The sequence below is a fragment of the Pipistrellus kuhlii genome, unplaced genomic scaffold, assembly GCF_014108245.1.
Source record: "Pipistrellus kuhlii isolate mPipKuh1 unplaced genomic scaffold, mPipKuh1.p scaffold_m20_p_20, whole genome shotgun sequence".
Taxonomy (NCBI): domain Eukaryota; kingdom Metazoa; phylum Chordata; class Mammalia; order Chiroptera; family Vespertilionidae; genus Pipistrellus; species Pipistrellus kuhlii.
The window spans coordinates 8926683-8943602 of record NW_023425516.1 but is presented as its reverse complement, the minus strand read 5'-3'; the positions used below and the strand labels follow the sequence as shown (position 1 = coordinate 8943602).

General features: G+C 38.0%; 1 protein-coding gene across 5 annotated transcripts in view; it reads right to left on the bottom strand.

Annotated features, from left to right (window-relative positions):
- The window catches only part of ARHGAP32 (Rho GTPase activating protein 32), a 160939-nt gene that overhangs the window by 83715 nt on the left and 60304 nt on the right, over nt 1–16920 (bottom strand). For all 5 annotated transcript variants that reach the window (XM_045585446.1, XM_045585444.1, XM_045585445.1 and 2 more), the window contains exon 2: nt 7438–7546. In XM_045585446.1, coding sequence (XP_045441402.1) covers nt 7438–7542 — 105 coding nt within the window. In that variant the 5' untranslated portion in view covers nt 7543–7546. The remainder of the gene's footprint in view (nt 1–7437; nt 7547–16920) is intronic.

Here is a 16920-nt window from a genome sequence, read left to right as displayed (position 1 = left end):
TGGCTTTTAAGGAAAATGAATGAAAACCATTTCATTTCTAACAAACCACAAGACCTTAAACCTGGGTGACTGAAATAAAGTTAGTGCTGTTAACATGACCTGTGAAGTTAAAAGGAAGCTCAGTGAGGGAGCAGGAAAGATGAGATTTAGTGAAGATCCACAGCTCCTGGCAGCCACAAGACCTACAGCTGGGAAATGGATTCTTACAGGGCTAGGGACACAGACATGGAAGCCATCTGTATGGAGAAGACAATTAAATCTGCAGGAACAGCAAGAAGTGGGAGAAGCAAGCATGAAGAGATGAAGTACAGACCCTGTGAATGCCTGCTTTCAGCAAGTGGGAAGAAGAGAGACAGAGGAAAAGAGCCCATCCTTGTTTGAGAGAGAGAGAGAGAGAGAGAGAGAGAGAGAGAGAGAGAGAGAATGCATGAGAAAGCACATGCTTATGCAGATATAAGTGTTTATGAGAGAGGAAGAGGAGGGACAGGAAGGAAGGAAGGAAGGAAGGAAGGAAGGAAGGAAGGAAGGAAGGAAGGAAGGAAGGAAGGAAGGAAGGAAGGAAGGAAGGAAAGAGGGAGGAAGGGAGGAAGGGAGGAAGGGAGGAAGGGAGGGGAGAATCATTCATGGACACACACACACACACACACACACACAGAATGTTGACAACTCCAAGAATTAACTTTGTGTCTTTTAAATTTTTTCGGTATTTTGGAAATACAAAATGTACACTTATTTTTCACGACCCTAGTTGTTAGCATATAAGATCATTTTAGGCCAAGACCACTGATTTTATTTGATCAATAACAATTTCATTTGCTACAAGACCCACTTCAGCCCTGAGCCTTGAACACGTTAATTTTAATAGTAGAAAAGATAACAAGTGAGAAACTGTTCCTAACAAAAGAAATTGAGAAATAAAAAGACATATTCTGAGAATACTGAAATGATGGATACTAAAAATAAAATGAGTGAAGAAACACTAAGAAGTATGATGATTAAAGTGGTTTTAGTTAAAATATTCAAACTGGTGAGAGAATTCCTCTTACTTCCTTTTTATATCTTTTATTTTTTTAAGATTCTAATGTTTACTTATTATATAACTAATTATTAAATCATTGCAAATAAATATTTTACTCTTCATTTTTTAAAACTCTTTTTGATTTCTTAAGATAACTCATTACTTTGTTACAAGTCGATGAAGAGAATAAATAAATCATGAACTATACATCAGAAAAGGAGAGAGTCCTAATTTATCATTTGTTCTTTCTGTTGTGATTTTAAAATGACTATTTAGAACAGACCAAATACTAAAAAGGGGACAATCAGTAATCAAAAGCCTCCCAATAAATAAAACTCCAGGACTAGATGGCTTCATTGATACATTCTTCCAAACATTTAAAAAAAAAAGTTAATAGCAATCCTCCTCAAACTCTTCCAAAAAAATAAAAGAAAACTTCCAAACTTATTTTATGAGGCCAACATTACCCTGCTACCAAATCAGACAATGAAACCAATAACCCTGATAAACACTGATGAAAAACCCGCAATAAAATATTAGCAAATTAAATTCAACAATCCATTGAAATACACCACGATCAAATAGTATTTAATGCAGAAATTCAAACATAGCTCAGCACCCACAAATCAATCCATGTGGTACACCACATTCACCAAACGAGTTACACAAAACTTCAGATCATCTCAGTGCATGCCACAAAAGCATTTGACAAAATTCAACATTTATCATGAAATCTCTCCATAAAGTAAACATAGAGGGAAAGTACTTCAACATAATAAAGCCATATAAGGCAAGCCCACAGCACACATCAGACTCAAACATGAAAGCTTTTCTTCCAAAATCAGGAACAAGACAAAGATGGCTCCTCTCTCTCACCATGTCTATTCAACATGGTCCCAGCCAGAGCAATGAGGCAAGAAGTGGTGTGTGTGTGTGTGTGTGTGGGGGGGGGGGGGGGGGGGAAGGGAGGCATCCAATTTGGAAAGGAAGAAATAAAACTGTCACCATTTGCAGGTGACATACAGAAAACCCCAAAGGTACCACTGAAGAACTGTGAGTACCAATAAATGAATTCAAAGTCACAGGATACAGAACCATTATACAAAAATCAGTTGTGCTTTTCAATGCAAATAACAAACCATCAAAAAGAAAAATTAACAAAACAATCCCATTTGTAATTACAGCAAAAAGAATGAAACATCTAGAAATAAACTTAACCAAGGAGATGAAAAACCTTAACTGAAAGACATGTCATTGATTGTTAATTCTCACTTGAGAATCTTTTTCTTTTCTTTTTTTAAAAATATATTTTATTGATTTTTTACAGAGAGGAAGGTAGAGAGATAGAGAGTTAGAAACATCGAAGAGAGAGAGACATCGATCAGCTGCCTCCTGTACACCCCCCACTGGGGATATGCACGAAACCAAGGTACATGCCCTTCACCGGAATCGAACCTGGGGACGCTCTATCCACTGAGCCAAACTGGTTTCGGCGAGGATCTTTTTCAATGGGAAAAAGATCCTCAAGTGAAAATTAAAAAACAAACAAACGTACACATGAAGAAATTAGAATACCAAAATAACAATACAGTAAGGTGCTACCACATCTATAATAATAAAAGCGTAATATGCTAATTAGGCCAGACATCATTCCAGACAACCTTCCGGATGAAGCCAGGGCTGTGAGGGAAGCCCAGGTCTCAGTGAAGCCAGCAGCCGGGAAAAGGAAGGCCTTCTCTTGCACAATTTCATGCATCGGGCCTCTAGTCAGATATAATTGGTAATTTCCACAAACAAATCAATGTGGACTCCAAAAAAGTATAAGTCGTTAGCTTTCTATGCATGTAGCATGTGACATTTTAATACAAAACACCGTATAATAACAGATAACACCTTCCTTCCCATTCAGTAAATTCAATGTAGGTTTGGGGGTGGTTATAAGAATTGTAGGGGGGAAATGTGGAAGATTTAAAAATGGCAGAGATTACGGAACATCCTTTCCATGGAATGCCGGCACCTCCAGGGATTACCTGATTCCACGGGGGTGTGGGGCTTGCTTTGTCAGCCTGGCTATTTTACACCTCCGCAGAAAAGTGAACTGGTAGAAAGAAAACTCAGCACAGCACAAAGAAGTCGTGTCCATAAAAATGCAAACTGTGCCCAATGGAACTGAACAGTTTGCCAGTCTTGCATCCCTCTGCACCAGTTTTGAGATGGTCTGTAAACATCGAATTCTCCTTTGAACTAGTTGTAACACCTGACTGACTCCTTCATTAATTAATGAGTTATATCCCTTTGGTGTGTGTTCATTTTATATTTGTCTTGAGGGTCATGCTTATATCCTCATCTAAACTTCATCCTTCAGTAAAATGAATACAAAATGATGCCTATGCCTTCTCAGAGATCTCACAATACGGTAAGGAAAACAGCCAACTAGGATGAGAGTAGGTATTACAATAGAGGTATGTCTAGCCAGCTAGGGTGAGAGTAAGTATTACAGGAAAGAGATGAATAACATATGACAAGTAAAATAAAAGCATTTTCGGTCTGAAAGGTTTAAGAGAGTCTTACCCCTTAAGTTACAATTATATCACAAGAATCCAGGGCCAACCCACCCACTGCCTGCTTCTGTGTAGCCCAAAAGCTAAAAGTGTTTTTTTTTTTACATTTTTTTAATGTTGGGGGTAGGGGATCAAAAGAAGTATGATTATATAAGGACATGTGAAAATTACATGGCATTCAAATATCAGTGTCCACAAATAACATTTTATTGGGACACAGCTGCACTCATTGATGTATTATCTGTGGCTGCTCTCATGTTACAATGACAGGGCTGAGTAGATGCGAGAGACCTTGTGTGGCACTCATCAACCCACACTGCCCATCAGCACACCATAAACTGTAGTATCTATGGTAATAAAAGCATAATATGCTAATTAGATCAGATAGCCAAACGACCTTCCAGGTGACCTTCTGGATGAAGCCGGGGCTGCGAGGGCCGAGGCAAGCCATCATGGCTGCGAGGGCCAAGCTCCTTGCACAGTTTCATGCATCGGGCCTCTAGTTGGATTATAATTCAACAGCATTTCAAGTTCCAAGGTATCACCATACCACATTTTAAAAATTACCACTTCTGCCGAAACCAGTTTGGCTTGATGGATAGAGCATCGGCCTGCAGACTCAAGGGTCCCAGGTTTGATTCCGGTCAGGGGCATGTACCTTGGTTGCGGGCACATTCCCAGTGGGGGGTGTGCAGGAGGCAGCTGATCGATGTTTCTCTCTCATCGATGTTTCTAACTCTCTATCACTCTCTCTTCCTCTCTGTGAAAAATCAATCAAAAATATAAAAGATAAATAAAATTACCACTTCATGCAGATCATGTAAAAATAAGAAGAGACAACTGCACTTTGTCACTCCTTTAAGGCACAGAAGAGTATGGGTTTTGTCAGCAAATCAGATGGCAGCACACTGTGCTTACGGCCCAGTGACACCACAGCTGTGCTGACAGATAGAATAGACATCAATATTACCAAACTTCGCACTCGTCACGATATTCTCAACTAACAGGAAAGCCATGATCTGAAAAATTCAAAAATTCTCAAAGGGTATTCTCACCACCCAGGACTTCTTCACAAAAACAGAAACAAGATTGCATCCAAAGTAAAATTTCCAGGTGGCTCATTGGTTAGCCAAGAAGGAAAGTCACTTACCACTTGCCAGTGGTGGACCCATTCAATCGTATTTGACTGCAGCCGACAAAGAAATGCATCCACAGAAAACAAACTGTTTAAGCCCATTAGCCTTTTGGTCAGAATGGCTGTTTGAAGAGTTGAGGTTATTTTTTAAATATAAAATCAATAGTACATTTAAAAAAAATATATGACTGCAGTTGGCTTTCCTTGACTCTTGATGAGTCAACAAACGTAGCCAATATTGCTCAATGGCAGAGGAGTCAATGCCAAGTTTAAAGTGGCTCAAGAATTAGCCCCTATGAACAGGCTGCATGGGAAAACTGCAGGTGACAACATTCTCAAATGAACTCAGCAAACCTTAGCCCAGTACAACCTGAAGTGGAATTTACTAAGATACACTGAAACTGATTTTGGCACAAAAAAAGCATGTGTGGAGCAGAGAAAGGACTGGCCATCCTTTCAGCCTCTGTTACTGAACACTAAATGGCCTTTGTCGTCAGTTTTTGCTGCAGATTTGGTGCTGTTTCCTAATAAATTTTACCTAAAATTACAAGGCAAAACTGACACTGGGGTGATACTGTCAGAACAGCAAGTAATCACGAGCTGATATATTATACATACTTCCAAACATGAAACCAAGATCGGAGATCATCACCATATCAACTTGCAGTGCATATATGTTCCAAGCTCAAACTACACTTCCAGCAGGTTTTTTTCAGAATATGTTGCAAAGTAAATTTCCACATTGCAGAATCCACTTAACTGTGCAACTAAGGCACTTCCTTCTAACCTTCAAATGGAAGTTTGCAATGTTATGCTAAAAGGCAAATAGTAAACGAAAAATCTAATAGAATTCTGGAAATGCCTTCTGAGCAATGAATACGCTCAATTAAAATCACATGCTCACAAACAGATGTCGGTATTTGGCAGTACCTATTGGAGTGCAAAGGCATTTTCAAAAATGAAATATGTAAAATCTCATTACTGATCGGCATTGACAGACGAGCATTCGCATTCAATTCTCATGATGAGAAACACCAACTTTTGATTACAATGAAATAAAATGTTACTTTCCACAGAAAGATTTCATTGTTCTTATTAGGAGACCGGAATTATGTAATGTTATAACAGATTAAATGGGTATTTTAAATTTTTGTGGAAAACAGGACTGCATGGGATGGTTCCACCTAATCCTCCAACAAAAACCGCTTTTCCAACATCTCGGTGAATGCAAACTCCGTTCTTCAGGTTGATGAGGCCAAAAACACTTGAAGTCACCCTTGACTTCTCTCTATCTCACTCTCTGTATCCCATTCATCAGCCAAAACGGTTGGCTTTATATGTAAAACTATATCCAGAATCTAACCATTTTTCATGGTATCTACCATCCTGGTTCAAGGCATCATTATCGTTCATCTATTATAGTAATCCAGGTGGTCACCTTATTTTCTCTTTTTCCTCCCCAGTTAGCCTATTCACAGCAACCAGAGAATCCCTTTAAAAATTTAAGCCAGCCGAAACTGGTTTGGCTCAGTGGGTAGAGCATCAGCCTACGGACTGAAATGTCCCAGGTTCGATTCCAGTCACCTTGGTTGCGGGCACATTCCCAGTAGGGGTGTGCAAGAGGCAGCTGATCGATGTTTCTCTCTCATCGATGTTTCTAGCTTTCTATCCCTCTCTCTTCCTCTCTGTAAAAACTCAATAATATATATTTTTTTAAAAAAATTAAGCCAGATTATGTTACTTTTCAGCCAAAAATACTCCAGTGGTTTCTCTCTCCCCTCAGCATTAAACACACACACACACACCAACGACCTTCTGATGGACTACAAGAAACTACATGATCTGCTCTCCACCCACCCAAACCCCTTCTCTGACCTCATCTCCCTCCATTTGCCCCCAGCTCAATTTCAGCCACAGGTCCTGCTTGGGGAGTCTGTTCTAATGCTTTTTAATCCTCTGCCCCACACTTGAACTTGTCTTCCACTGCCTGAAATGATCTGTTCCAGAGAAGTCACCCAGAGACAGTCTGTGCCCATCCTGCATAACTAGCAACTATCCTTTCACGCTGCCCTACCCTCTGTACCCCTGCTACTCTGCATTCATTTTCTACAATAACAGGTACCACCACTTGGCATCCAATATATTTAATTAATCCCATCTCCTCCTAGCCCGTTAAAATATAAGCTCCACGAAGGCAGGAAATGTGTGTGTTTTGTTCAGGGTTCTACCCAAGGACTCTAAACCAGCGCCTGGAATAAGTTATTTGCTCAGTAAAAAAACAAAGCAGCAACAGCAACACATTTTCTGTAAGTAGCGCTTCTTCAGCTCCTCTTTCTTATGTAAGGAAAATAGGCATGCATCCATTCCAGCAGGAAGTGACATTTATCCATAGACATATTAACTAATTGCAAAATATCCATTTCAGGAAGAGATGCATTTCCAATTTTATTTTACTCTTTAATTAAGAATTATTTGCCCTAGCTGGTCTGGCTCAGTGGACAGAGCATCAGCCTGCAGACCAAAGGGTCCCGGGTTCCATTTCCAGTCAAGGGTATATGCTCAGGTTGTGGGCTTGATCTCCAGCAAGGGGGTGTGCAGGAGCCAACCAATCAATGATTTCCCTCTCAACACTGACGTATTCTACCTCTCCCTCTCCCTCTCTGAAATCTATAAAAATATATATTTTTTAAATGCATGCATCCATGTTCATAATGCTGATTTACCATCGCGCTCAGTGTCTCCTCCCAATCGGGCCGCTCTCGGGGGTGGACATTTCTGTGTAGTTCTGGAACAAAATCATCCTCTTCAGAATGTACCGAGGACTTCATCTTCCTGGAGATCAAAACATGAGAGACTCTGATAAGGATTTATGCTTCTCTAAAAAACATTTCAATGGCAACAACGCAAAGAACAGAAAATTATGTGAGATTTAAAGTTTAATTAAAAGAGCTTTGGTGGTTGGTATTTGTTCCTCTACTTCTACTCTAGTTTTCAGAGACCTTTTCTGATGTATCAAACACCTGCTTTTATTCCAGGAGATAAAGCTAAGGTCTTTAACTTGTTAACCTTTATGATCTGGGATAATTATTATATAATGACTGATTGCTATCAGTTCAACATAGTTGGTACCTTGAGAAGATTTGCAACAGCGAGCGGTCAATATTTATAGAACTGTGCTAAGCATTAGTAAAATTTCAGGATGAAGGGGCAGATACAGTACTTTTCTTCCCCAATTTATGGAGGACAGTGTATTAAACTAGCACTCTCAAGGAGAATAACTATGAGTATTAGACAAAACATATAAAGCTTCTTGCCTGGAGGCACAAGACTATACAAACCAATAATTAAAAATAAAAGCCAATGATAATCTTACAGTGTAACTAGGCTGAAGAGGCAGAGGTTGGATGTTGGGGTCACCGAAGCAAATGGGGATTCAGGGTAAAAAAAAATGCCACCCCTCGAAGACCTGGAGAGGAAGAGTCCAAAAATAGACACGGAAATTCCCCTCAAATTGTTAACTCATTCCCCAGCTTGTAAGTATGTGGGACAAGATGCCAAGAAACCTATCAAAAAACAGCTGCTGGGTAACTGATGGGCCCAGCAGACACTGCACAGGCTAGCCATGCTGAGATGGAGGTTGGCAAGCAAACGCTGCTCAAAACAGAGGGGCACTGAAAACAAAACAAAACAAACAAACAAAAAAAAAACCCACAAAACAAAAACCTTAGACTTTCCACTAAGAAGCCAGAAAAGCCCTGCCTCAGGACGAAGGACAAAATAGCAACAGACAAGCTCAAACCTAGCCCCAAACCAAGCCTCGGGCATGATCAGAACTGTCAGAAGAAAAATTAACTCTCTTCAGAGGAAAGTAATGTTCTACAGGCCCCTTGCAAGTTTTTCATCCACCTTGTCTGGTAGATGAGAATTAGAAGGCAAGCTTTAAGAAAACAGGAACAAATGAACAAATCTTGGGGAGGGGAAACGCAGTAAAAACAGAGAAAGAGTCACGTTTGATTCGGAATTTAGAATGACCAGAAAGGGACTTAAAAATGGCTCTGACGGATTTCTGGCTTCTGGCTATGATGTAGAAAGCTGTAAAAAGCAGCATTCCCAGCCTAAGAACAAGACAGATAATCTATGAAATCATAACTTTTCTTGAACCCATCAAAAAACTGAGGTCTGGTGGCAACGCACTGCTAACCTAAACTCTAAGGAAAGACAGGAATATCCAAGATGATCTAAATCACAAGCAATCACTAGGACAAGGCATGGGTAGAAGAGAGAGCCACAACTGGTAAGAAGGATTCAGTATCAAGCTGTTAAAAGTATTTATAATGAATGGGTTCAGAGTAAAGTATGTTTATAATAAAATAGATGACAAGATAAAGTACTTCAAAAGAAAATTATAATTATGAAAAACAAAAAGAATGTTCATCCTAAAAATAAAATATCTCAAATTAAGAACTCAAAGGATGGGTTTAACAGAACAATGGACATGGCTAAGGAGAAGATTAGTGAACTAGCAGATGGTTCTACACTGAAGAACAAAGACAATAGGAACAGAAATGCATAAAACACAAGAAACTTGGTAAAAGGTCTCAAATATGTCTAAAACTAGCAACTCAGAGACAATATAATGAAAGAGAGAAAGGGACAAAAGGAATATTTGAAAAATAATGACCAAAACTTTTCAAAACTGATGAAAGTCATTCAACTACAGATTGAAGAAGTCCTCAATCAGGATTTTTAAAAAGCATCTATTTAAAAAGCAAAACAAAATGAAGATATTCTTAAAAACAGCTAGAGAATAACAGACAAGTTGAGCCCTAGCTGGTCTGCTAACTGGATAGAGAACCGGCCTTTGGACTCAAGGGTCCAGGGTTCGGTCCCACGTTCGATCACAGTCATAGGCACATGCCTGGGTTGTGGGCTCAATTCCTAGTAGGGCGTGTGCAGGAGGCAGCCGATCACTGATTCTCTCTCATCACTGATGTTTCTAACTCTCTCTTCCTCTCTAAAATCTATAGAAATATGTTTAAGAGTCTTCTATTTTTTTTTTTAAGTGAAGTAAGTCCAATCTTAGAGAATTCAATAAGTCAAAGATCAAAGTTGCAATCTCTACGGTAACAACTAAAAGAATAATAAATAAATGTATAACTAAAAATCTGATAGAGAAGAAAATTTTGAAAACTAAAACATACTTGATTAATCCAAAAGAAAGCAGGAAAGAATAAAAGCACAAAGAATGAAAAAGGCAGATAAAAAAAAAAAATCAAGATGGTAAATTTTAATCCCAGTACCTTAACTGTAGTTTTTAAATTGAATGCACTAGTAAGCAAGCATGTGGAGAAACTGGAACCCTCACTCACTGAAATGTCGCAACCAATGTAGAAAACAGATTGGCAGTTTCACAAAATACAAATACCATATGATCCTGCAATTCCATTCCTAAGGTATTTAACTGAGAGAAATAAAAACATATATCCACCAAGAACTTGTACATAGATATTATACCCATATTATTTATCAATATAACAGACAAAAAGTCTGAACCACCATAGTGCCCATCAACTGAGAAATGAAGAAACAAAATCTACCAGATCCATAGAATGAAATTATCCAGCTATTAAAACAAAGAATGAAGGGCTGATTCATGCCACCGCATGGATGAATAGTAAAAGCCTTTTGCTAAATGAAAGAAGTCAGACACAAAAGGCCACATAGTATTTGATTCCATATAAACAAAATGTTGAGCTTAGTCAAATCCATAGAGACAGAAAGTATATCGGTGGTTGCCAGGGACTCGGGGTAGGAGGATATGGGAGAACTACTACTAATGAATAGGAGATTTCTTTCTGGAATGTTCACAATTAGATCATGGTGGCAGTTGTATAACTTTGGGAATATATCAAAAACCATTTAATTGCAGAATTTAAAAGAACAAATTTTAGCATATGAATTATACCTCAAAAACAAGTAAGTGGACTTAAAAAAAAAGTTCATTAAAATAGATAAAGGAAAACACATTTCATAACGATGTGTCTAGCGAACAGGGTGATATAATAAAATCTGTATGTGACAAATAACACAGCTTTAAAATACTTAAAACAAATCTGAAAGAACTAAAAGGAAAGGAGATAAACCCACAATTACAGTTGCAGATCTTATTAAACATTTCTCAGTAACTGACAGAATAATCAGACAGAAATAAATGCCATAAGTATACAGAATATTTGAAACCAGCATTCCAATCTGAACTAACATAGAACATTAAACCCAACTACAGTCTATGCATTCTTTTCAGGTACATCTGAAACATTTACCAAGAGACAATATGTAGACAATAAAGTAAATCTCAACAAGGAATTTAAATTATGAAGTGATTTGTGATCATTATAGAATTACACTAAAAATCAATTACTACAAATGATGACTACAAAAGATGACTACAAATTCTCCCAAATGTTTGGAAATTAAGAAACACATCTCATTGTTTTGCCTCAAACTTACACAATGTAATGTTAATCATAGCTCAATAAAGCTGAAAAAAAGAGTAACTACTGTATAATTTTATTTACATTAAGTTCAAAGACAAACAAAAATAACCTATTGTGACGAAAGTCAGAATAATGTTCCTTTGGGAGAGGTACTGACTAGAAGAGGCAAGGGGCTTGAGAAGTGCTGGAAATAATTTGTATCTTGACTGCGTTGTGTTACCTGGGTATATACACCAATATAAATTCTTTAAGCTCTATATGCTTATGATTTGTGGACTATGATATGCAAATTATATCTAAATAACACTTTATTGGCAAATGTTACACGTTATTTTAAAAGGTATAAAAACTGTTTATATGCATTGGGTCATGTAACAATGAATCAACACCATAAACACTTAATATCCATTTATTTGATTCTTGTTCTCTTTAAATTATGGACTTATTTAACCCTTAAAGTGATTAATTATAGTTTTATTAATTATTGTTTCATAAATTGAGCCACACATATTTTTTTGCTTCCCAATACATATAAAAGCTACATTTACATTATGCTATAGTCTACTGGGTTGCACAATATCATTATGTCTAAAAAAAATGTGCATAACTTGATTTTAAAAATATATTGCTGTCTGAGAGGTATGCTAAGTGATTAGAGCTTCAGCCAAAACACTGAAGGATGGCAGGTTTGATTCTCGGTCAAGGGCACATACCTGGATTGCATGTTTGATCCCCAGTCCAATCAATGTGTCTCTCTCACATTGATCTTCCTCTGTCTCTCCCTCTCCCTCCTTCCCTTTCCCTTTCTCTTTCTCTTTCTCTCTCTCTCTCTCTCTCTCTCTCTCTCTCTCTCTCTCTCTCTCTTCCTCTCCCTCTCTCTCCCTCCCCCTCCCTCTCCTTCCCTCCTTCTCTGTTACTCTCTCCCTCCCTTCCTCCCTCCCTCTCTCCCTCCCTCCCTCCCTCCCTCTCTCTTCCCCCAACCCACCTTCCTGCCACTCCCTCTAAAATTCAATGGGAAAAAAATATCCTCAGGTGAGAATTAACAACAAAAAAGCACAAAAAACTTTATTGCTAAAAAATGCTATCCATCACCTGAGCCTTCAGTGAGTCATAATCTTTTCACTGACAGAGGGTCTTACCTTCAATTTGTACAAAAAAAAAAACAGTATCAGCAATGTGCAATTAACTTTGTCTGTATATATAAACATATAGAGAGAGATTGTTCATATATATTAAAGAATACATCCACACAAAACAAAATATAAAAACAATGTGTAAATATGCTACTCTGAGTTTAAAAAAAAAAAGGGGGAGAGTAAGTTTTATTCCTCCATTCCCATCCTACTTTTCACATAAAAAGTATGTGTCCACACTGTTGCATAGTTTTCTAATATACCCTTGAGTACGTCCCACATCTTATATAATAAAAGCCTAATATGCAAATCGACCAAACAGTGGAATGACCAGTCACTGTGACGCACACTGACCACCAGGAGCAGAAGCTCAGAGCAGAAGCTGAATCCTGGTGGTCAGTGTATTTCCACAGGGGGAGCAACACTCAACCAGAAGCCGGGCTCATGACTAGCAAGCACACCAGCAGTGGCAGGAGCCTCTCCAGCCGCCGTGGTAGCGCTAAGGAGCAGGAGCAGTGAGCTGAGAGGTAAGGAGCAGCGAGCAGGCAGGCGGACATCCCCCGAGGAGTCCCCAGCAAGAGGGCCCAGGCCAGGCTGAGGGATCTTCTCCTCCCATCCCCGTGCATGCACGGGGCTTCTAGTTAGTATACAAAGAACTTCCTTGTTGTTTTCACTAAATAGATATTCCATTTATTTAACCAGTCCCCTGCTGAATAATATTTGAGTTGTTTCTAACCTTTTGCTATTACAAACAATGCTACAAAATAAGATTGTAAATATGTCACTACTACACGTGCACAAGTGTACCTGAGAATTGTCATCAATGAAAACTTATTTTCATGCATTAGCCCATTTTTCTACTGGGTTGTTAGCCTTTTTAAAAATCTATTTTTAGTTCTTTATATGTATATTAAAGAGATTAGTTCTTTATCTGTGTGTTTTTCCAGGATATCATTTGTCCTTGCTCATTTTATTTTTTTATAATACATATGTTTTATATTTAATATAGCTGAATTTCACAACCCTTTCTTTTATTGGTTTGCATTTTAAATCATAGTTCAAAAATGCTTACTCTGATCCAAAATAATTTTGTAAAATTTCCCATGTTTTCTTTTTTTAAAATTATGGTTTCATTTAATATACTTATATCTTTGATCATCTGGAATTTATCCTTGGTATGAGGTAGAACTCCAATTTTATTTTCTACAGATGCGCATCCAGTTTCCCACAAAGTATTTATTGACTAGTACATTCTATCCCATTGGTTTTTGAGAAGGCATCTTTACCATGTCTATTTGAGTACATTTCCAAGCTTTCCATTCTACCCCATTATGCTTACTATTCATGACAATACCACAAGGTTTTAATTATTGAGACTTTCTAAGTATAATATCTGGTTGCACTAATCATATATACCATCCTTGCTTTTTTTTAAAAAATATATTTTTTATTGATCTTTAGAGAGAGGGAGAGAGAGAAACTTTAATGTGCAAGCAGAACATCAACTGGCTGCCTCCTGCATGCCCCCTACTGGTGATTGACCACACAATCTGAGCAGGTGCCTCAACTAGGAATGGACTGGCAACATTTCAATGCCCAGGACAACACCCAACCAACTGAGCCACACTAGCCAGGGAAATACTTGCTTTTTTATATTTTCCTGAAAAGGTTTCTTGCCTAAGTTATTAAGCCAAGATCAATTTATTTCTAGATCAATCTATCTAGGTTTTTAAAAAGCATTCTTATTAGCACATTAAATTTATAATAAATTGACATTTTCATGATGTTGAATATTCCCAGCGATGAGAGGGTCGGTCCTACATTACCACATTTGTCCACCATCCAGAACTGAAATATCATTGCTGACATATACACATAAATTGGGTCTCAAAAGAACTGGTGGCCCAGAAAGAAACTCACTACAGACTGATCATTTGTCTTTCAAGATAACCATTATTGCTTGTCTCATTTTGGGTTCTTATAAGTGTATTTCTAGTAGACATGATCTCATTCATCTAGGGGAAATGATGAACAACATACTGATGAACAAGAACAGACCCAGCTGAAACTGGTTTGGCTCAGTGGATAGTGTCGGTCTGCAGACTGAAAGGTCCCAGGTTCGATTCTGGTCAAGGGCATGTACATTGGTTGCAGGCACATCCCCAGTAAGGGGTATGCAGGAAGCAGCTGGTCGATAATTCTCTCTTACTGACAATTCTAGCTCTCTATCCCTCTCCCTTCCTCTCCGTAAAAAAATCAATAAGTATATTAAAAAAAAATAATAAAAAAATAAAAAGAACAGACCCAGAGACAAGGAGGCATGGATCAGACTGACGGACCTCAGAGGGAAGGTAGGGGAGGGTGGGGATAAGGGGGAGAGATCAACCAAAGGACTTGTGTGCATACATATGAGCCTACCCAGTGGTCACGGACAACAGGGGGATGGGGGCATGCGTGGGGAGGGATGTGGGATGGGAATGGGGGGATGAGGACAATTATGTGACACCTTAATCAATAAAGAAATAAAAAAAAGAAAACATCAACCAAATAACTGAACTAGAACACATTAAGATGGACAATGAGAAAAAGCAGAAGAAACAAGAGTAAGCACTGAGCAATGATACACAGCACATGTCCCCTTTTTGCACTTCACTTGACTGTGCTTCGAGATATTCTGCTTTTTACCAATTGAAGGTTCTGGTATGTAGTTTCAGAGATTGATATTGTTATATATGTCAATTCTGAAACCAGTTCTACTGGTGGTAAATGTTATCAAATAGCATCACGTCCTACAGAGAAGTCATTTGTGAAAGGAAGAGTCCATCAATGCAGCAAATTTCATTATCGTACACTGAGAAATTGCCACAGTGACCCCAACACTCAGCAACCACCACCCCAGCTATCAACACAGAGGCAAGACACTCCATGGGCACAAAGATTATGACAGTTATCATTTTATTATTATTATTATTATCATTGATTTCAGAGAGAAAGGGAGAGAGAGAAGCATCGATGATGAGAGAGAATCGTTGATTGTCTGCCTCCTGCACCCCCCTCTACTGGGGATTGAGCCCACAGCCCAGGCTTGTGCCCTGACCAGGAATCCAACTGTGACCTCCTGGTTCATAGGTCGATGCTCAATCACTGAGCCACACCAGCCTGGAGATAGTTAGCATTTTTTAACAATGAAGTATTGTTAATGAAGGCAGGTACTACATTATTGTGTAAGCATAACTGATATGCACGGGGAAACCAAAACAGTCATGTGACTTGCTTGAGTGCAATATTCACTTTATTGCAGTAGTTTGGAGCCAAACCCACAATATCTCTGAGGTATGCCTGTATAATTAAATCTGAAGGAATGATAAAAATTTTAAATCTCAACAAAAATCCATGATTGTGGTGGGGGAGAGTGGTGATAAAGAATGCAGAAAGTCTCATCTAGGCAGAAGGGAAGTGAGAGAAAGAGGAAGTAGGAGTATTCTGAAAATCTTAGGAGGGAGAGAAGAGAAGAAAAGAAGGAGCTATAGTAGGAAAAATCAGCAGACATGGGTAAAGGCTATGATATGATTTTTCCGTTAATAATGGAGAAAACATATACAGAAATATGTCAGCATGGAGAGGGAGGCTAACCATTAATGAACAATAAAATATAACAGAACTGCTAAAATGAAATATTTACAAAGGTGCTAGGCTAGTCACATGATATATCTTTTTAAAAAGGAAACTGAGTATATGACGTTTATAAACATAATTGTAAATGTTTCAGAAATTTTTATTTACTAAGTTTGAACATACAACTGACTGTTTTGAGCAAGTGTAATGTTTGAGTTGAATGCAAAAGTTAAGGAAAAATAGGTTTTTAAATTTTTAACTGTGCATAAACAACTTCATAACTAGGAAATTTTCTGTAGTTTCTGTGCTCTAAGTCCTGTCTTGAACTTCAAAAACTTTATACAGACAGATATTAAAAAAAAAAAAAAAGGCTCACCTTAGATTCCATCGCAAAGAGTTTAATGCCTGAAATACCAAGAAAGTCTTGTACTAGCATGCCCCATGATTAAGACAGATTCATTTCACAGATTACAATGGCAGTCAGGCTAATGGCTATACTCCAATATGGCATAAATTATTCTGAGATAAAGCAATGTTCACATAAGACTCTGCTGTTTACAATCAAATTTACTATTTATTTTCTAACACTGGTAGGGGTATGGTAGGTGAAAGTTATGTTTAGTATTAAAAGAATATGTGAAGGGCTAAAGTATACTCTGGATCACACACAAAAGGTTATAAAGTAATATATTTTTTTGCAAAATACACATTTTTTTTGCAAAATACACATATTTTTGGTATTGTACATAATAGATTATTAAGGATAAGTAGTTTCAGAGTGTAATATTGGCATATAGGTCAATAGTTTCTTACTAATGCTATCTCTCTATCCTTCCAAGCCCATAAAAACTGATTGAGAATGCCCAAATCAAGAATTTCTATAGAAGACAAAGGAACAGTCACGGTATCAAAAGCAGGAACTTCCAGAAGAATTTAGCCATTAAAGTAAACTGTGGTCAAT